The 23,067-nt window shown below is 37.2% G+C and overlaps 1 protein-coding gene across 3 annotated transcripts in view; it reads left to right on the top strand.

Annotated features, from left to right (window-relative positions):
• The window catches only part of GABRA2 (gamma-aminobutyric acid type A receptor subunit alpha2), a 117,354-nt gene that overhangs the window by 68,415 nt on the left and 25,872 nt on the right, over nt 1-23,067 (top strand). For all 3 annotated transcript variants that reach the window (XM_045879464.1, XM_045879463.1, XM_045879465.1), the window contains exons 5-7: nt 371-453; nt 6,017-6,160; nt 7,182-7,334. In XM_045879464.1, coding sequence (XP_045735420.1) covers nt 371-453; nt 6,017-6,160; nt 7,182-7,334 — 380 coding nt within the window. The remainder of the gene's footprint in view (nt 1-370; nt 454-6,016; nt 6,161-7,181; nt 7,335-23,067) is intronic.

Genomic DNA, 23,067 nt, shown 5'->3' with positions numbered 1-23,067 from the left:
AGATTTTTTTTTCTTCTAGGATTTCGAATGTTAATGGTGAAGTTAATGTGAAAATAGCCCTTCAAAAATGCGTATATAACTTCTTTACTTCTTAATAAAAAAAACCAAACTTCTTCTTAACAAACCAGAGTTCCAAATGTTAAGTATATTTGTAAATAAATATTGTTATTTGAGCTCAATTTTGTATATGCTAATGTCTTTTGAAGGATCACCTAAATATGAAAGAGCAAAAACATTTAAATGTGAATTAGCCTAATACAATGCTATAATGAAGGTCCTACCTCATCCCTGATGCTGTTGACAACAGTAAGGAGTAATTTATCCTGACTTATCAATTTACTTAAACAAAGAGTGAAATTTTTGCTTTTAGGCTTACGGTTCAAGCTGAATGCCCAATGCACTTGGAGGATTTTCCTATGGATGCCCATTCATGTCCTCTGAAATTCGGCAGCTGTAAGTATGGGGGTGAAGTTACGTATTTTGGGTCTGTAAAATCAAGGCATAGTCAGCAGCATTGCTTACCTGTATAGTTTCTTCTAATATTATGGAATGCTTAATATTTGCCCAAAAAAAGATACAGAAGTAAAAGCCTTGCTGATTTCCCTCAAGGAACTAATTGGCTAGCCCTATCGCACTCTCAAATACCATTATATTTTAATCATGATGTTTAAATTATCACTTAACTTGGGGCGCCTGGGTGGCTCAGTCGTTAAGCGTCTGCCTTCGGCTAAGGTCATGATCACAGGGTCCTGGGATCGAGCCCCGCATCGGGCTCCCTGCTCCGCGGGAAGCCTGCTTCTCCCTCTCCCACTCGCCCTGCTTGTGTTCCCTCTCTCGCTGTGTCTCTCTCTGTCAAATAAATAAATAAAATCTTTAAAAATAAATAAATAAATAAATAAATAAATAAATAATCACTTAACTTTACTGCTAATAAAGAACATCATGTGTTTTTGTACATGGGGAAAGGTAGTCCAGGAGCTCCTTGTGAAGGTCAAGACCATGTCATTCACCTTCTTTTCCAAGGCTAGCACCTTAAAAATGCAAAATACATTTTTTTTTTTGTAACCAAGAATGAACTGTAAAGGATAGATGGTATTGTTTATTAAGGTAGTAATCAGCCTCTTGCAAATGGTAGGCACAGAAGCTGGCTCTGTGCAATTATTTTCCTACTTTCCAACTAATGGAAGGGCTTTTTTTTTTTAATTTCCTAAAATAAATTTTAAGGAGATGATGTAACTGGACTGCTATGTGCAGGCATCTTCTGCTTACATAAAATATTTCAGAAAAGGCTCTGTGCATTTGACTATTCTCTAGGTTACTGAGGTTATATCTTGTATGTCAAGCAGAAGCGTTCACTCTCCCGGAATAATTGAAAAGAGGGGAGGTCAAATCATCTCCGTAGGCTCACACTTAGGGCAAGTTCACAATAAATTCACAGACACATCTACAGCAGCTTCTCTCTGGTGTTAGCTTGTCCCATCACCTGACCTTTTCAGAAACCTTGCTCTTTCTGGTATCACCATCTCTATCCATTCGGGGCACCTTTTGACTTTTCATTCACGTGAACAGAAATGCCGTTCCCGGGCGCCTGGGTGGCTCAGTTGGTTGGGCGACTGCCTTCGGCTCAGGTCATGATCCTGGAGTCCCAGGATCGAGTCCCGCATCGGGCTCCCTGCTCCGCGGGGAGTCTGCTTCTCCCTCTGACTCTCCCCCCTCTCCTGTGCTCTCTCTCTCTCATTCTCTCTCTCAAATAAATAAATAAAATCTTAAAAAAAAAAAAAAAAGAAATGCCGTTCCCTCACCTGGTTAAAAATATGTATGATTGAATAGGTGCCCTCACCCCACAGACTGGTATCAAGTGAAAGAAAATTAAGAATGATGGCTAAGATGAATGCAAACTCCTCTAATTATTTTGATGACCATAGTTTTGTGGAATGAGAAGTTCAATCTTGTTGATTCTGTTCATTCTTACAAAAGGTATCAGCCCTCAGTTTTCTTTGAGAATCTCTTCTTTGTTTAACTACAAAACCTTCTTTTATTGTCATGGGAGCCATCACTTCAATACTGGCATTTTTCCCAAAATTATTTAACATAGTCAATCATGTTATATGACGTAAACATGATGCGGAAAAAACTACAGCAGATGCAGCAGAGAAAAACTCATTTGCATTACATAAATGGCATTAAAGAGAAAATTGAAAAGCCTTGATAACCAACGAAAGGATTTATTCAAAATGCAGTAATGGTATAAAAAGGAAAGGGATTTTTCATTGGACAAGTTAGTGCCATTAAGGCACCAAATATAAATGATGTGATGTCTTAATTCTGAATATGAAATAAATATGCCTGAAAATATTTTAAATAAAATTTAAAAATCCCTTGTAGTGTATCTACAGGACAGTGAAATACTGCATGTGTGACTTTCTGTATCTAGAAGTGATATGGACAAAATGCAAAGTTTATTGTTAGGCATTCTCTAAGTAATTGCTTTTTATTTCATTTTCTTCATGTTTATTTTCCGGCACACTGAATAAACAATTTGATTTGTATATTCTTTTATTTATCCTTGCCAGTAGTAAGTGGCTGATACGTGTTTAAAAGTATGGACTTTAAGGGCCACCTGGGTGGCGCAGTCGGTTAAGTGTCTGACTTGATTTCAGCTCAGGGTCTTGAGATCAAGCCCTGCCTCAGGGCTCCTCACAGAGCATGGAGCCGCTCTGCTTGAGATTCTCTCTCTCTCCCCCTGCCCCCACCCCCGTTCATTCTCTCTATCAAAAAAACAAAAACAAAACAAAAAAGTATGGGCATTAAGCATGGTAAAATAGATTAACAAGCCAATCCAAGCCTTAAAATGTTGGCCCAGCAGATTTTGGCAGAAGCAGCCATGGCTTTTTCTTCTAGTCTTTTATTCCTCTCTTGCTTGAAAGCCGCCTAAAATGATAGAATTTCTGGAAATTTATCATTGTTCTTTTTTTTTTTTAAGATTTTATTTATTTGCGAGAGAGAGAATGAGAGACAGAGAGCATGAGAGGGTGGAGGGTCAGAGGGAGAAGCAGACTCCCTGCTGAGCAGGGAGCCCGATGTGGGACTCGATCCCGGGACTCCAGGATCATGACCTGAGCCGAAGGCAGTCGCTCAACCAACTGAGCCACCCAGGCGCCCAATTTATCATTGTTCTTAAAGAAGCATCTTTTGTATAAGTTTATAATTTTGAATTCATTTTTGTTTTGCTTTATTTCTGTTGCCTCACATCTTCATATATTTTCTTGCTGTTTAACATGATTTAAAAGTTCCTAAAAGGGAGTCTGGATGTATTCTGTGCATTAGTCCAAAAGAAATTGTAAATCATCTTTTGGGATGAAAATTAGTAATTAAAAATGATTTGGAGATTTTTTTCTGGTTACCAAATACTAAGAATCAGTCAGTATGCATTTGATGTTTAATGCAGATTATGATTCAAAAATGGGTTATTTAACAAAATTAAATTTTTCAATGAAAATTTAATTTAGAGATGGAATTTATAGTGAAATTTGTAAAACAAACTATCTTTCTCTCCTTTATACTTTACTGAAAAACACTGCAGTGGTCTCTTGGTTTATATGTGTGTTGGTAGATCAGGAGTGCTTCTAAGCTGCATGACTTTCTGCTCTGTCTTCTCTAACTAGACTCAAAATCTAAAAAACATATTCTCATCTAACTAATGAAATGCTATAATTGCTTTTTCATAAAAGACATGGGGCATATCAGTCACCTTCTTTAGCATATTCTTGGGCTCCTGTGCAGATTTCCAACTTCCATAAAAGTAAATAACATAATTAAAATATTATGAGTTTATGGATTAGCAAAAACAAACTGAGAACTTTTTCTGGGTGACAGGCTCTGTGCCAGGTGCAAGCAGTGTAGATATGGACAAGATAGAGTCCCTGCCCCTCAGTGTCTCACTAGTTTCTTAAAAATGTCACTGCATTTGTAGGGTTCCATTTTCTTTTCTTTATGTTTAAAAATAAACATCAAATTTAAAAAGTGGAATCATTATACTTAAGAAAAGTTCATAATTTATTAATATTCACAACTACTAATGTGTATTCATAGAAAAAAAACACAAGCCACTTGATAATGTGCAAATGGATTGCTAGGTATCCATATTACTAATCTCCCTTATTTAATCGTAGCAGCAGAATCATCAATGATTAAATAATTGAAATTAATACAAATTTAGACCTTAGAGTAACTAGAATTCATTCATATACAAACTATAGGAATATATCTGCTATTAAAAAAATATATATATATACACACACATATATAAAGATACACATCTACGTATTTTTAGAGTCCTATTTTCAAAAATTGTTTCACAGAATATAATTTAGTTATGGATATAGGTGAATATGTGTATAATGAAAACAGTATTTCACTGATATGAACATTTAGTAGTAACATGCAGAAATCAGACAACACTGTAGTATATCATTAAAAGACCACACAACAGGGCGCCTGGGTGGCTCAATCGGTTGAGCGACTGCCTTCGGCTCAGGTCATGATCCCGGGGTCCTGGGATCAAGTCCCTCATCGGGCTCCCTGCTCTGCGGGGAGCCTGCTTCTCCCTCTCCCACTCCCCCTGCTTGTGTTCCCTCTCTCGCTGTGTCTCTCTCTGTCAAATAAATAAATAAATAAAATCTTTTTTTTTAAAAAAAAAGACCACACAACAAATAAGACACAAACTCATAAACATTCACTTTATTGTGACTGATGCTTAAGTGTAAATTGGTCTGTTGTCCGTAGACCTTGGATCAAGGTAAGTAGCAGGGCCACCCCAGAACAACATTATCAAACTAGAAAACTTGGTGGGTAAATGAACTTTCCAGAGTCCCGGAGATCTAGGGGCAGAGATCTCGCTGGGGACATCTACTCCTTTCTGTCTTTCGATTGAGTGTAACTGTGATGTTGAGTTTTGCTCAAGAACCAGGAGTAACTAATGCTTTTAAACATCCCCATGAGCAAAAGTACATAGAATTTCTTCAAAAGGTCAGTAATATAGCAGGAATTGTCTGTTAATTCAGCTGTGGAGAGACTTCCCACATGGAGAGGTCAGCTGTTTCCCACTGGGACAGCCATAAAGGAAATGCCAGAGCCAGAGAATGGCTAAGACAAGATATGTTGCCTGCCCTCCAGGGCTAGAATTACCTAACTTCTGCTAAGTTCTACATCTTTGGCCAGATAAATCAGAACGTTATACCTGGTCTGTATGTGTTTTGTCTCCTGTCAGTCCATAACTGGGATGCTGTGAAAGTATAGTCCAGTGAAGTCTGTGTGCATTAATTTTAAAACGAACATTTTTTAAGGAGTATTTATGTCTTGATGAAACTATAGCATTCTGATTTATTTTACATGTTCTGCAATAATTAGTTCTCATTCTTATAATGGAATGCATTGTATCATGATAGCTGTCATTTAATTCTTAACTAGGTGAAGTTTTTGAAGAAAAACTTACAAAATGAACTACAAAAATAGCACTTAAAATACAATGCATTTCATCAGTATTCTCATATGATAATAAGTTACTTTTATGTCCAGAGAGTGATACCATTTTGAATTATAAATGTTATTTCATGAATGATTGCTATTTCCAAATAAACAATTTAAGTGGGCTTTAGGCGTTTATAACCTGTGTATTACAATGTCTTCATCTACTACCTTGGAACTATGGAGGACATTTTAACCATCTCAGGGCCCAGTGATTTTTGCAGACTCCGAAGAGAAATTTTCTGTTCACTTCTCAAAGTAGTTGCAATGGAAATACTTTATGGTCATGATTTTCTCTCTTGGTCCACTTCACACTCTTCATATTGAAAATTGCAGATTTCAAAGATATTTTTTACTCTACAAAATATGATCTGTAAATATCAATTTTTATAATAAATAGTGATTCTATGCAATATATAACCTTTGATGTTGCAATTTATTGATGGTTCTTACTAAAGTGCTTGAGTTTTTTTTTTCTGACTTCCTACAGATGCATATACAACCTCAGAGGTCACTTATATTTGGACTTATAATGCATCTGATTCAGTACAAGTTGCTCCCGATGGTTCCAGGTTAAATCAGTATGATCTGCTGGGCCAATCAATTGGAAAGGAAACAATTAAATCCAGTACAGGTTAGTAAAATGATTCTTAAACTAGTTTCTAAGAAAATTGATGGGTTGAAGTCACTGAAATATGTTAGTTTGCTTAAAAAGTTTTGTTCTTGGGGTCCAAGAACTAGCAGCATAGATTGTAGGAGCTTTTTACATATTTACAGTGTCAGACCTGACCCCTTACTAAGTCAAAATCTGCATTTTAACAAGATTCTAAGGAAGTTTGCAGAAAGTTTGAGAAGCGCTGGTCTAAAATATACTGTCAATTCAAAAATGTGTGACTTTGCAGACAAGCCAATTTTATCTTCAAACAGTGTCACAGTTTTCCTAGTTTTCTAATTCTTTTCCTCCTATTCTGGATAATTTGTGACTATTCAACTCTTGATTTATGGATCATTACTACTGGCCTGTGTGGGAAAGCTGATGCCCTTTCTAAGGGCCACAGCCGCCATGTTGAACTAATGAGTTTACCTCTGGCAGATGTAACCCCAGATAGCAGAAAGGAAAGTAACTCTTAGGATCGGATAGAAATGACGGCAGTAAATTAGAGTCGACATACAACATTGAGAGATTCAGAATTGGTGACAGGGTCAAAGGTGGAAAATTTGGGCCAAAAGCCTGACCCAATCTTAGAGATGTGGCCAAAGACTGACACTTTAAAAAGCCAGAGAGTTAGAACAATCAAAGCAGAGACCTAAAATTGGTACCAGTAAGGATGAGAGACCTGAGCAAGTAAGATAATTCATGGTCAGAGAGCATTGCGAATCCTGTATCTCCTTGGTCAGTAGGCATGACCTGGAGAGAAAAACAAATGTTGTACCTTGGACATGTAGTGCAAGTTTCTTGGTAGTATTAAAATTCTCTTTTAAATATTCTTGCTATGTTAAAGAAGCATTTAAAGGCTTATGCATTTCATGTTGTATATGTGATAATTTTTTTTTTTTTTAATCAGGGACTGTTCCTTCTCAAATCTGTTCCATTTCTAAAATGTTCAAACTATTGACTATTACAGTTCCTTAAGCTTCTTAAATTTTTCTTCTAGGTGAATATACCGTAATGACAGCTCATTTCCACTTGAAAAGAAAAATTGGGTATTTTGTGATTCAGACATATCTGCCTTGCATCATGACTGTCATTCTCTCCCAAGTGTCATTCTGGCTTAACAGAGAATCTGTGCCTGCAAGAACTGTGTTCGGTGAGTGAATAGCTACACACTCTCTTGTGTAGCACATTATGTTTTGTAGCATACTTTCAAAAGCATTCTCTCTCTTGATACTCACACCAGTAATTTGTGGTGTGTGGGGCAGGGCATATTGGCTCCACCTTATAGATGAGGAAGCTGAGGCTCAGAGAGGCAAAATACAGAGTCAGTGCCACATTATTAATAAGAGATATAAACACTACTCAGATCTTCTGGAAATACATTCAGTCTTCTTTCTGTTTTGCTCCTCTTTTCATTTTGCTTTCCACCATTTGTCTTCATGTTAGTATAAGGAGAATATTCTTAGAGGTTTTGAGTTGGAGTATAAAAGTACCATATTTCAGGGCGCCTGGGTGGCTCAGTTGGTTAAGCGACTGCCTTCGGCTCAGGTCATGATCCTGGAGTCCCGGGATCGAGTCCTGCATCAGGCTCCCTTCTCGGCAGGGAGTCTGCTTCTCCCTCTCCCGCTACCCCCTCTTGTGCTCTCTCTCTCTCTCTCAAATAAATAAATAAAATCTTAAAAAAAAAAAGTACCATATTTCTAGACTTTCCATGGTTTTTTTTTGCCTTGTTTTGTTTTTAGATGGACAAAGATGATATTTGTATTTTAGGTTAGAGAGAGAAAGGGAAGAAGAGAAATAGACCCCTCATTCACTAGCACTAGTGTGTTTAATAACAAAGTTAATTCTCTTGATTCAAACCATGCAGGGGGCGGGATTCAGCTTCTTCCTCAGTCCCTCCCCGCCCTGCTCTCTCTCATGCACTCTCTCTCTCTCATAAATAAATAAAATCTTAAAAAAAAAAATATATATACCATGGAGGGGAATGACTGCATTTCAGATGAATGGACTAGGCTGAGCACATTTTGTGCAAAGCAGATTGTCTTTTTGTGTTTGGTACCCTCATTCATTTAGGTGAGTTTTATTGAGAATCCAGTCTGTTGGATATTGCACCAAGCCCTAGAGCTCAAATACATGTATAATATAGTCCTTACATTCAAGAAGTTAAGTATAGTGGAGGGCAACAGAATAGGCAGAAAAGATAATGGCAACACAGATTAATGGGTTATACAAGAGGTACATACAAGTTGTTACAAGATAACAAGAGAACTGATTAAGTAGCTTAGTTAACATTTGAGCTAAGTCTCTTTCTTTTTTTTTTTTTTTATTTTAATTCCAGTGTATTCAACATACAGTGTTATTAGTTTCAGGTATACAATATAGTGATTTAACAATTCTATACATTACTCAGTGATCATCATGATAAGTGTCCTCTTAATCCCCTTCACCTATTTCACCCCACACCCACCCAACTCCCCTCTGAAATGCTTTATTTTAAATGAGTAACTTCAGTTAAAGTTATTGGGCTAAGGCTTGAAGGATGAGTGGGAGTTTCTCAGACAGATGAGATGGGGTAAAAATCCTAGCCTAAAGAATCGATTGTGCAATAACATCAAAGGATGAAAGCACTTAGTGTGTTCAGGACAGTGAGCTGTTTCACTGTCAGTGTAGATACATTAGACAGAATCATAGTTTGAGGCCTAGATGAGAACGGCCTTGTAAGCCATGCTAATACAGTGTACCTTTATCTTATAGGCTATAGCAACCCATTTTAGTATTCTGAAGGCATAAATATGTAAAACTTTTATAACAATGCCTGCCATTTAATACATGCTATATAACATTTCCACTGAAAACTAGCAAATTTTGCCGAGAGAAATTAAAGAATACCTAGTTAAATACCTAATTAAAAACCTAATTAAATGGGAAAGACATCCCATGTTCATGGATTAGAAAACAGTACTATTAAAATGGGAATATTCCCTGAAGAGATCTATAGATTCAATTCGGTACCTGTCAAAAGTCCAGTGGCCTTTTTTTGGCAGAAATGGAAAAATCCAACCCTCAAATTCATATGGAATTATAAGAGGCTCCAAATAGTCAAAACAATATTGATAAAGAAAAACAAAGTTGGTGACTTCACGCTTCCCAGTTTCAAAACTTAGTACATTACTTACTACGTTAATCAAAACAGTGTGGTAGTGTGATAAGGATAGGCATATAGATCAATAGAATAAAATTAGGATAGAAACAAAATCAAACATTCATGGTGAATTGATTTTCATCAGATGTGTTAACATTTTATGGGATTTTCAGCAAGGATACCAGCAGCTTGATGATCACCACATTCAAAGGAATTAAGTTGGACTCCTACCTCACTCCAGATATAGCAGTGAACACAAATGGATACAAAACTTTAATATAAAATCTAAAACTGTAAAGCTGTTAGGAGAAAACATATGATAAATCTTTACCATCTTAGATCTAGCAATGGATTCTTAGATTTGACACCAAAAGCATGGGTAACAATGAAAAAATAAATAAATTGGATTTCATTAAAATTAAAAACTGTAGTGCCTCAAGGAACATTATCAAAAATGTGAAAAGACAACCTACATACGGGAGAAAATATTTGCAAATTGTATACCTGATAAGGATTTAATATCCTGACTAAATAAAGAATTCTTAAAACTCAAAAACAAAAAAACCAAAAGCTAGATTTAAAAAATGGGCAAAGAACTTGAATAGACTTTTTTTCTAAAGAAAGTATACAAATGGCATACAAGCACGTAAAATGATATGAAACATTGGACATTAAAAAAACGCAAATAAAGGAGCGCCTGGGTGGCTCAGATGGTTGAGCGTCTGCCTTCGGCTCAGGTCATGATCTCAGGATCCTGGGATCGAGTCCCGCATCGGGCTCCCTGCTCCTTGGGAGCCTGCTTCTCGCTCTGCCTCTCTCTCTCTCTCATGAATAAATAAAATCTTAAAAAAAAAAAAACGCAAATAAAAACCACAATAAAATACATTTCACACACACCGGGATGGCTCTAATAATAATAATAAAACAAAACAAAAGACAAGAAATAAGTGTTGGTGAGGATGTGGAGAAATAGAAACCCTTATATATTGCTGATGGGAATGTAAAATGATGCAACCTCCGGGGACGGCAGTTTGGCTGTTCCTTGAAAAGTTAAACATAGAATTAATTCCCATATGACCCACCAATTCCGCCTTGAGGTATATATCCAAGATTAGTGAAAATATATGTTCACATGGAAACTTGTACACAAATGTTTATAGTAGCATTATTCCTAATAGTCAAAAAGTAGAAACAATCTAGATTTCTTCCAGTAGATGAATGGATGACCAAAATGTGCTTTATATTTACAATAGGATATTATTCGCCCATAAAAGTGAATAAGTACTAATAGCATGCCACAATGTGGATGAACTTCAAAAACATCATGTTAAGTAAAAGAAGGTGGACACAAAAAGTCACATACTGTATGATTCCTTTCATAAGAATTATCCAGAATAGGCAAATCCATAGAGACAGACAACAGTTTAGTGGTTGCTAATAGATGGAGGCAGGGGAAATGGGGAGTCATTACATAATAAGAACAGGATGTTCTGCTAGGGTGATGAAAAAGTTTGAAACTAGAGAGAGGTGGTGTTTGGCAGAGCCTTGTGAATGAATAAATGCCACTGAATTGTACCCTTTAAAATGGTTAATTGTATACTTATGGATTTCACCTCAGTGAAATAATTTTAAAAAGTCATGAGTTGAAAAAAAAAAAAAGCAAGGAATGAGTGCATCAAACCTTTCCCAGGATTTAGACTCAGAAGTATCTTTTCAGATACCTACTTCAAAAATTGCAAATTTTTTAATCAAAAACCAAAAAAAAAATCATGTGGGCCAAAAATAAGAGAAAATTTCCATTTAGATGGTTTAAACAATAAAATTGCATGATTTTCAGAGCACAAATAATACAGAAGAAAATTTTTAGGAACAAATTATACAATTGATGTTGAATGGATATTCCAGAAAGATCTAAATTTATATGTAAATATATAACAAGTCCGATAAAATAAAATAATGAAGTATTTGTTTAATAAAGGTTGTGAAGAAAATAAAATATTGAGGCGAAGACAGAAATTTCATAATATAAATCACAAAGATGCATGTGTTAAAAGAGGCCAATAGTAGTCTACCTAAACACAGAGGAGAGATAAATAGATGAATAAATATTTAACTTTGAATGAATGGAATGTGTTAGTGTCAGGGTTGCTAAGTTGTACTATAACAAATGTACAAAAGGTTTTAAAGATTTGTTATAAAAGTAACATACATAAAATTAAAAATCCAGGCTATATTTGAATGTGTAAATTTTATATGAATTATTTACAATACAGGTGTAAGGATCCAAAAGTCAGATTTTCATATTGATTGAAACCAGTAGGTGGTAAGAGCATTTTTAGTATTATCTCTGCCAGTTATTCTGTGTGAAGTTTGTAATAAATGCAATTCCGTGTGAGTGTGTGTGTGTGTGTGAAACAAAAATCTTACATCTTGCCTGGAATGGGCCTTGAAAGCTGCCTATCCATTCTACTCCACACCCTCATCGCATCTTTCACTGTTTTCTGCCTCTTTTTGAGTTGAACATCATCATCTGACTGATACACAGCAGTTACCTCAGCCAAATTTCTGCCCTCTTCAAATTTCTCTCTCTGAATTCATAGTCAGGTTTACAAGCTAGTGAGAGATCATTAAATCATCTGTCCTCCTCATGCTTGTAAGGCTTTCTGTGAAATGCTACAGTTAAGAAATTAATATGCCCCGAGAGACAGCTGTCAAATTTTTCAACCTTTGAGATCTGGTTTCATGCTGTGAACAGAATAAGAAAGCAGAGGAAAAGAGATGGTAGGCATAGGAGTTGAAATTACAATGCACATCCCTTGATATCAGAGACTTTGTTCCATTATATTGGGTTTTATCTATTCAGTTTTTTGTATATTGCATTTATTTTGTGGCTGAGGAGCCTTCTTGATTTTTTTCAAAGATCTTTCTTTGAAGGGACTGCCTGTGTGTCTTGTGATGATAAAAGCCTCCTTTGGCTTTCTCTGGGTGTTCATGACCAATTCATTGAACACTAACAAAATATTTATTGAGCATCTATTTTTCAGCACTGTTGTAGATGTTTGGGGTAAGTCCCTAAATAAAAACTGAATAAAACTGTCTTAATGATGAGGTAATTGCCCTCTGTTGTCAATAGTATAAGAAAGGACTTGGGAAACTTTTACCCTTATACCTCGGGTTTTGTGCTTTCAAAACTCCTGTGAGCAGATGGTGCATTTGCAATATACCAACCTCATTTTGTGTTTGTATAAACATATATATTCCCTCATTTTGTGAAATTGGCCCTGGTTCTTTTAGTTGATTAACAATATTCAGCACTTCATATAAATGAGAAATAATCATAAGGAATTTGCCAATTATTATCTCCATATTTGAATCCAAATCATTTTTCAAAATGTATGGATAAGTTTATGAATATATGATTAAGTTTATATATGAACACGTGAATATATGAATAAGCTTATGTGTAAGAAGTATGTATTGGTATTTTTGTCTTAATATTATATTCGGTATGGAATAGAGAATTTTAGCTATTTAGAACTAAAATCAGGGGTGCCTGGGTGTCTCAGTTGGTTAAGCATCTGCCTTTGGCTCAGGTCATAATCTTGGGGTCCTGGGATCGAGCCCTGTGTTAGGCTCCCTGCTCAGTGGGAGCCCGCTTCTCCCTCTCCTTCTGTCCCTCCCCCATGCTTGTGCTCTCTCTTGCTCTCTCTCTCTTAAATAAATAAAATCTTTTTTTTAAAAAACTAAAACAAATAACAAATATCTGTTAGGGTTTAGGTTTGTCAGGTAAAAGAGTACAGGAAGTTCAAATGCTTTTTATTTCATGCATCGTTCATGGCATATGCAAGGGCCTTAGCTACTTATATGAATTTTGGAATAATTAAAATCCCAAAAGGGGTATGTTTTGATTGCTCATTTTTCTTCTTACTTCTATAGATTTCCACTATTAAGTTTGACTGTTTATATCAGGGAATCCCAAACATAGTGGCTTGAATATATGAAGTTTTTTTTCCATGTGAAAGAAATCCACAAGTAGATGGTCCAAGACTAGTGTGGCAAAACTATGGGTATCAGGGACTCAGTCTCTGTCTTTCTTCTTTGATACCCTTAGCATGGAGTTTTGCTTCATAGGCCAAAAAGGCTGTTGGTGCTCCAGCTATCACATTCATATTCAGGAAACAGGAAGGAATAAGCAAAAATGTCAAAAGACCTCTTCCAGCTCTCTGTTTGCCATTAATAAGCTTTCCCAGAAGTCCCTCCCAATAATTTATTTATATATCATTAGCCCAACTTGGTCTGATAACTGAGACTCTGAAAAATTGCCATCTGGAATAAATTCAGTGTTCTAATATTATAGACGAACTAAATATTGGATTGTTAGTTCGTGGGTTCTGCTACCATAAGAAAACAATAGTTGTTTGCTATAAAGGCTAGAAAATTAAGAACACATATTCTGGAACCACAGTATCCTCGTTCAAAATCTGGCTCTGCTATTAATCAGTTAGTTCACTCTTGGTAAGGTTTTTTTAACCTCTTTGCACCTTAGTTTCACCCTTCGTAAAATTGGGATGATAATATCTCCCTCATGAGGTAATCTATGGAATAACCACACACACACACACATACACACTCACAACACTTAGAACAGTTCTGGCACATATTACTATGTAATTACTTGTTATTATTGTTACTATTTATCACCTACTACTAAATTTTCTCTTTCTTGTCAAGATATACATTAAGGCTGGTCAGATCTTGTTTTAGTTTGAGTAGCAGTAATCTCTTCCCAGGGTGGCATATTTCAAGAGTCTTGAACTCTATAAACCTCTGGGGAAGACAGATCTGGGCAGGAATCCAGCTTCTTTGACATATTAATGTTTGGTTTGTTTGAAGGGAATTGAGAATCTTTCCTATTCCTTTATTTAAGTGTAATATGTCAGTGTATGTTCCAAGTCAAGCTGGCTTGCATCTCCTTGTTAACTTCATTCTTAATTAACCATGAGCTTGTATAGAAGTAGACAAGAAACACATCTTAGATGTGCATCCCATCTCAAAGTCCCATAATTGAGTCTTACTGGTTAGACAGGTTCACATTCTCATCCCTGATGCAACTTTCATGGCCACGCACACAGTTATTAGCAAGGCCACTCCTTGGGTCAATGGGTATTGTCAGATCCACTACACAAATGGAGAAGGAGTAGTTCCTAAAGGAAAGAAGAATTGCAGGCTTCTATTAGAAAGAAGCAATTCCTTGCACATCCTTACTCTGCTCTTTGTATCTCATTTATATCTCATTTAGCTCTGTGATGATGACCTTGATTTCTACTTCACTGAGAAAACTGAAGCAACGAGAATGAACCTCCCTAGAATCCCATAGCCTCATCTGTTCAAGCATCTACACTCACAAACTCTACTTGACTGCATTTCTATATGATGCTGACCCTTCCACCTGTGCACTAGGATACATCTCTTCTCAGCTGCTTTAAGGACATCATTCCAACAATCCTCTCCATTCTCTCTAATGTCAGCAGTGTCTGCTATCATTAATCATCCTAACAGGAAAACAAATATGGTGTTATTTACCCAATCCTCAAATCAAATTCCCATGACTCTACTAAACCCCTGGCTTCCATCTCATTTGGTTGCTCTCCTTTTCAGTAGTTTGACTTGGAAGAGTTATGTTTATTTACTGTCCTCAAGTTTTCTTCTCCTCTGATCTCTCAAACCTACTCAAATCAAGCTTTTGTCCCCAGTGCTCCAGCAAAACTACTCCTGTTGAGGTCCTTGTCATTGCTAAATCCAGTGGCTGATTCTCAGGTCAGTTTACTTGATCTAATAGCAGCCTTTGACAGGGTAGTTTCCTCCCACTAAATGAGAAGACATTTGTTGGAAAGAATTTCTGCATTTGGTTTCCAGGATAGCCACATACTCTTGATGTATCCCTTACTTTTTATGCCTTCCTAGTCTCCTTTGCAGGTCCAAACTCTTTCCCAGACCACTTAAATATCAGAGGGCTCCAGGCTCAATATTCAGCCATTCTCTTCTCTGTATTTTCTACTTTGGTGACCTCATCCTTTATCATGGCATACTACAATTTTCATGTGATAATTACCAAATTTATAGCTTCTGTCCAGACCTCTTTCCTTTAGACATCTTCATCCAGTGGTCTTTCTTACTTCTCCACTTGGATTTCCAGTATACATCTCAAACTCACTATGCACAAAATTGAAATTTCAGTCCTCCTCTCCTCAAAACCGGTGACCTTGCTTATACCCTAGACCGAACCACCATCATTTCTCTCCTTGATCACTGAATGTCTTAGTCTGCATGGGATGCCATGACATAATACCACAGACTGGGAGGTTCAAAAAACAGAAATTTATTTTCTCACAGTTCTAGAGGCTAAAGATCCTGGATCAAGGCCCAGCAGGTTTGGGTTTTGCTGGGAGCTTTCTTCCTGGCTTATAGATGGCTACCTTCTTATTATGTCCTCACCTGGCCTTCTTTGGTGTATGCACATGGGATTGAAGCAGGAAGACAGAGAGAGGGAGAGAGCTCTCTGGTGTGTCTTATTATAAGGATACTAATCCTATTCAATCTTATTGAATCAGGACCCCATCCTTACAGCCTCAGTTAATTTTAATTACTTCCTTAGAGACTCCATCTCTAAATACAGCCACACTAAGGATTAAGGCTTCAACATATGATTTTTGGAGGGACGTAAACATTGAATCCATAACACTGCACTAGACTTTTTACTGTTTCTTGCTTCCACACTTGTGGGACTTTGTTCCCAACATGGTAGCTATTGGGATACTTTCAAAATGTAAGTCAGATCATGTCATACCTTTTCTCTAAACCCGTTGGCTCACCATTATACTCAGAGTAAAAATGAAAGGCCCTTCAGAGGTCAAGAAGTCCTAATGCAGTATGAACTCCCTCTACCTCCAACCTCCACTTCTGCTACCCCTCCTGTCTCTTCCCCTTCCCCTAACATCCATACTGGCCTCTTCCTTATGAACATGGTAGTCATTCACTTATGCACTTTGTCTCTTCTCTCTGCCTGGACCTCTTTTTTCCCCAGATACCTGTGTGGCTCATTCCTTCCATTTCCTTAAGGATTTTCTAAACTCTCATTTTTTCAAAGACTACCTAACAGTCTAACTTAAAATTGTTAACTGCTTCCCAATCCTTTTTCTGTTCCCCACCCTACCCTAATTTTGTCTTCATTGCACATATCATCTTTGAATATGTTATAGAAAAATATTTTTTACGTAATTTGTCTCCCCCTCTAGAATTTAAATTTCAGGAGTGTGGTTATTTTTGCTTCTTTTTTAAAGTGATATAAAATAAGTAAGTTAAACTGAGATAATAAGTAAATGCAATTTTTTTTTAAATAGGTAAATGATAGATAAAGAGATACTAACATACATTCGTGAATTCAAAAGAGGTAGATTGGCAAAAGCAAAATCATATAAACTAAAAGGTAGTTCTCTAATTCTTTAAATTTGGAAGTCAGAGGACTATTTCCAAAAGAAGTTCGGATGACTATTGGTAAAAAAAAATAAATCCAGTGAAAATTATCCATTGCAATTGGTTAGCGAACTGTGTTTAGAAGGAACACAGTGCAGAGGGCTGCAATCATTCTGACATTAATTGTAAGATCAGGGGATTTCCAAAACTACCCTCAGGTTTGATAATTCCCTGGAACTTACAGAATATACTGAAAGCTGTCACACTCACAGTTATGGTTTATTACAGGGAAGAGATACAGACTAAAATCAGCCAGGGGAAGAAGGACATAGAGTGCAGGCAAAGTTCAGATGCAGCACTTCCATTATCCTGTTCACATAGAGCCATGGACAACATTACTTTCCTGGCATTGATATGTGACAATACATACAGAGCATTGCTCACCAGGAAGACTTACCTGCACCTTGGTGTCCAGAGTCTCTGCTGGGGCTCTGTCACAGGGGCATGATTGACTGGTCTTGTGGCCATCTGTCTCCAGCTGCTTAGGAGGATAAGCTGATGTGGCCTGCTTTAACAAACAAACAAACAAACAACCCCCCCCCCCCCCACACACACACAAAAACCACAAAACAAAAAAAAACCCCAAAACACCCTAAATCTAGTTGTTACTGGCTGGCTGTCCCATAGCTCCCAGGCAAACTAAGCCACTCCTCTCAGGTGTATCATTCCAAGGCTTTGAGATTACCTCCCAGAAGCTGAGGGCAAAGGCCAGACCTCTCTCAGGGTAAGGTTAAAATTTTTATTAAACATACAGTATACATTATGAAACCAAATGTTAAATATCTAATTATTAAATTGTCATTTTGAGTTATCAATATATCTGCTTAATTCATGTCTCTCATTTTCTCCCTCTCTTCCCACATTCTTACCTTCCCTTTATCTGGTTTCCTTCATATTGTCGAATTCTCTCAACATTTACTCCTACTGTGCCGTATTCCTTTCCCCTCACCAGCATGTCCAACAAGTCATTTAATATTAGAAACATCTTGTTTACAGTGGGACTGGTGAGTGAAAAACATGCTTCTTCATTTAGTTCTAGAAAGCAATACATCGAATGGGCTCTGTGCACCTGGTATATGAAACACAGCTGCATATGGAAGGTGGTCATAGAATTGGTACATAAGAAGAACATTCCATTAAAACTTTGAGAGACCAGTCATCTGTCGGGCAGAAAATTCCCTAATAATGAGGGGGTTGTCGCTTAATAAAGAGAATCATGATCTGAAGTAGACAAGATCTGAATATAAACTTTTTTTCCTTAATAATACAGCAGCTAACACTGTTGAGTGTTTACTGCATGTCTGAAAAAAAGTATTGCATCAGGAACAAAGAGAGCTTCTGTCAGGTCCTGTCTCCACTTCTAGATTAAGCAAGTGTGGAGCCTTTTTAAACATGATTTTCTCCACTGTAAATGGATGTAAAATGTGTGCCAGCTACCTCATCAAGGTGCTGAGAGGATCCATAAAACAGCATGTGCCACAGGGCTTATTAAGTCTTAGAGTAAACATAGACTTTCATTGTATACTTTATATATTCAACAAACAGCAAGTTTGAGTATTTCCTGAGAACCAAGGATACTGTAGGATAGTCTCTGAATCCAAGTGATGTGTGTGTGTTTCTTTCTTTTTTTTTTTTTTAAGATTTTATTTATTCATTTATTTGAGAGAGTGAGAGAGAGAGCACATGAGAGGGGGGAAGGTCACAGGGAGAAGCAGGCTCCCCGCCGAGCAGGGAGCCCGATGCGGGACTCGATCCTGGGACTCCAGGATCATGACCTGAGCCGAAGGCAGTCGCTTAACCAACTGAGCCACCCAGGCACCGTGTGTTTCTTTCTTGAATTCAAATTCCTTTAGCCAGAGCTTATAATCTCCAGTTCTACCACGTTTCAGCTACTTCCCATATTCGTATGCAAAACCATTCTCTGAACCAGCTGCTGAATACCATAGGGTTACATAGGACATAAAAGATGATAGATAGATTTTACATATAGAATATATCTTCTATGTCATAATATATGTATATATAATTGTGGGCACATATTTATATGTATAGATGCTAATAGTTTTCATTTTTTAAAAAATCAGAAAATTTGGTGAAACAGGGACTCTGTATTCTTGCATGACAACACGGAAGTAGAACTGAGTATCGACAGCCCCTTCGGACGTGCAATCTCTAGTCTGCCACAAACCCTGCCATTCCCTGTTGCCCACCTTACCTGTGTATTTTCCCCACCTAGTCCCTGTGGACACTGGAATTTGCAGCCTATGATCAAGGCGTGAAGAGATAGGAAAGAGTATTCCACAAGAACTGGACAAAAATCAAAAGCAAGGTGAAAGAAAGTTGAACTCACAGAAACAGAGAGTAGAATGGTGGCTGCCAGGGGCTGGTGGGTGAGGGGAATCGGAAGAAGCTGGTAAAAGGGCATAAACATGGTAGCTGTGGTTGATACGACTGTATCGTATTGAAATTTGCTGAGAGACTAGAACTCAAGTGTTTTCACAAAAAGGGGGGGGAGGTAAATATGTGAGGTGATGGGTGTATTAATTAACTCTGGCATGGATTCTTTTGCCATATATATCAGTTTGTCACATGGTACACTTTAAATATGTTGCAAGTTTATTTGTCAATTGTACCTCAATAAAGCTGAAAAAAATTAATTCAAAAAAAAAGAGAGAGAAAATCAGAAAATCTCTTGGGCCAGCCTTGGAAGGAAACATAGATGCTTTTAATTGTGAAATAGCGAGAAGGTGGCACCGGGAGTAGAACGCCTGGGTGGTAGCGGGACATGAAACCAAGTAATGGAAAGCGGGTGCAGGGCATGCACAGTCTCTGCAAAACGCATTCCAGATCCCTGCCTTCCACAAGGCTTGGGCTGCGCAGTGCTGACGGGAGACACACCTGGCATCCCAGAATTGACTTTGGCACAAGGTAGCACATGCTAATCAGCAAGCTGCCGGCCCACCAGCCGCCCTCCTTCCTGCTGTCAGAGACGCATCCCAGTCAGCCGCTGCCAATTAGGAAAGTGACTGAGGCAAAACACATTAATAAACCATGGCAAGGAAAATTAGAAAGCCTTGCTAGTCCTACTCTGGAGGCAGATTTAGAAGTTGTTTCGGGATTCTAGGTGGCCTGGTTAAGCTTGATTGATGAGAATGAAGTATTAGTAAGGGCATGGGAAAAGAACTAAAAGTGTATGCTAATGTTTTGTCTTTTTTTTTAATTTTTAGATTTTGTCCAGGATGTGCAAATATCACTTCAATACAGTTATAACCATTCAAGTCACGAGGGCAGGTTATCCAGTCCTATTTTCTGCACTGAAATCTCATAATAATGAGAAAAAAATTATGTAATAGCATTTATTGAGCACCGTCTATTGGTCATATACTTTCAGGCACTTCACATTTACTCATTATTTAATCTGAAAACAAAACAAAACAAAACTCCAGTTAGGAAAGTTGATTATTCCCCCTTTTCAGACAAGAACATTGGAACCGGAAGGTATAAGCAACTATTTCATTATCAGACAGCAGGTCAGTAACAAAGAAAGAATTTGACCCTGCAGCTCTCTGACTCCAATGCTTTCGTGTTCTCCTGCACTGTTATGTTGTCAACCTACTTTCTCCTTCTTTTCCCTTCTTGTTTCAGAGCCTGAAGTTAGAAATATGCTGGATAACTGCTTCTTACACGGGTAATTTCTGTTTGAGAGTCAGGCTTGTTAAAGATAGCTCAGAACTTGAGGGGAACATTCAGATTTGAATTTGCTAATTAACTATTAGGATCAGCAGCTGCTTATTGAGGTATTCCAGATTCCTTGCCCTGAAGTTGATGCCATCTGATTATGGTACGGCAACTAATACATTAAATGCCTTTTCAAAGTTCAGTCTTTCCAGGTGTCATATTCTGCATTTTTAAGCAAAATTAACCCGGTTAATTCAGGTCTTTAAAAGTATAGATTCTTAAAATAGCATCACCTTAGTCATTAGAAACTCCTGTTTAGTCTTAAGCGAAGAATTTGATTATTGCTTTTGACTGCAGTCTATAAAACCATTTCTTTGATTTACTTTGTCTTGGAACTCATCTGTGAAAGTTTGATAACCTTATAGCATATATGAGAGAGAATCCAGGTGTTTCAAGAGGAGGGTTTTTTTTGTTTTTTGTTGTTTTGTTTTATTTTTTTGTAAATATAATTTTTTTCTTCCCTTAAGCTTTGAAATAACAAAATGGAAAATAATGGTTTTTTTACTCTGATTATTTTACTGTTCATACAGGTTTAGGTCATTAAATATTTAGTTTCACTGTAGCAAAATTTTGACTGCATATTTATTCTTAGGTTTTAAACTCTCAAAAAAATTAAAGCTATTATTTATTTTCAAATATCCTAGACGTTCAAGGAAATGATTTCCATTTGGGTGACTTTTTTGTGATAAAATATTTTTAGTAATGCATTATTCATCACAAATAACATAATATCTCCCCTGTTAAATCACCTCAGGGAGCTATAAAAAATCACCAAAACTATTAACATTTGAACAGCCACCCTGCATTTTATGGCAATGCAATTACAAGACTGAAATAGTAAAAGGATTTGGTAACAATGGAGTTTATACAGGATAGTGTTTTATGTAGCCTCCTATTCTTTTATTGTCTTATTGTCATCATACTGAATATATTATTTTCTTTTAAACTCATGAAATCAGAATATTACTGTTTTAGTTCAAGCTGCTTCAACGAAGGACATAGACTGGGTGGCCTGTAGACAATAGAAATTTATTTCACACAGTTTTGGATTCTGGAAGTCTGAGATCGGGATGCCAGCATGGTGGTGTTCTGGTGAGGGCTCTCTTCTCAGTTGTGGATTTGTCAGCCTCTCATTTTTCCTCATGTGGCTCAAAGAGAGTTAGCTCTCTGGCCTCTTCTTATAAGGGCACTAATCCCACTCATAAGAGCTCCACCTTTATGACCAAATCACCTCCTAAAGGCTCTATCTCCATCACATTGGGGATCAGATTTCAACATCAGAGGGGAACACAGGACATGCAGTCCATAATAACTACTATGACCTTTAGCAGTGACACCAGAAAGGAATTTCTTGGGTAATGGAGTAGAGTTACAGGAATCCCAGAGTGATGCTCCTGGCAGGCTGTATTCAACTATTTTTAGATCTAGCCTTACTTTAATCCAGAACTTCCATCTCATTCCTGACATTATTTGAGCTTAGATGTGAACCATGCTAGGTTTCTTGGAAGTTACCTCTCAAATGTAATAGACAATGAGTTATGGGTAGTTCTTACAAGAGATTGGTCTTAAGTCATAATGACACTAGTGAATCGATTTGATAGCAAAAGGTTATCAAGGGAGCTCAATCATATCCTTTTAGAATCCTAGGAATAGGGTAGTTAGTCATGAAGAAGATGATGGGTTTAACAAGACCAGCAATATGTGGATCCACTCTGAAAAGACTTGGGGCTTTCTTGGAACAATGGAAGGATGGAGGGCGATCCAGTTCAAAACTTTCCTTTCTCTTCTCTTGTAAGTTACATTAGGCTATTTCTCAAGGTGGGAAAGGAATAACTAAAATAAAATAGCCCGAGGCTTTCTAGGCATCCATTTAAGCAGTATAATCCATGTGTCTTTTGATTTTACTTAAACCACCACTAGATGGGACTCTTGCATCCTTGGTTTGGATTCTTAGCTTCTTTATCCACACTTTGGGGGCCTAATAAACTCAGCAATAACAGGGAAGCTATAGCGCTCTTTATTTGACAGGTTCTAAATGGCACATTTGCATATATCATTTAACATTCAAGCATATAAAATATATATTATAATTCCCATTTTAGAGATAAAGTCACTGAGGCTGAGAGGGAGAAAGAAAGAGAGGGAAGGGAGAATTTAATATTTGTTGGGCAATTCTATGTGCTGGGCATATATGCTTGTACCATCCTCCCAACATCTGTAAAAACTATCATTTCCATCTGGCAGATAGGGGAGGTACGGAAGCTTAGCAAAGCCACCTAACTGCTGTGGCAGAAGCAGAATCCAAACGCTTGCCTGATTTTAGTGCACATTTGTCTGTGGATAGCCACTTCTCAAGCAATCTAAACACTTTAGTGCATGATATAACTTTTAAGTTTATTAGGATCTTAAGGGCTTCAGCAGTAGAATGCAAGGGTTAGATGCATGATGTTGGACATACATGTCTGTGGTATGG

The sequence above is a fragment of the Mirounga angustirostris genome, unplaced genomic scaffold (assembly GCF_029215605.1).
Source record: "Mirounga angustirostris isolate CCGP_5_RB_7025 unplaced genomic scaffold, mMirAng1.0.hap1 SCAF_2, whole genome shotgun sequence".
NCBI lineage: Eukaryota > Metazoa > Chordata > Mammalia > Carnivora > Phocidae > Mirounga > Mirounga angustirostris.
This window is presented reverse-complemented; position numbering and strand designations above follow the sequence as displayed.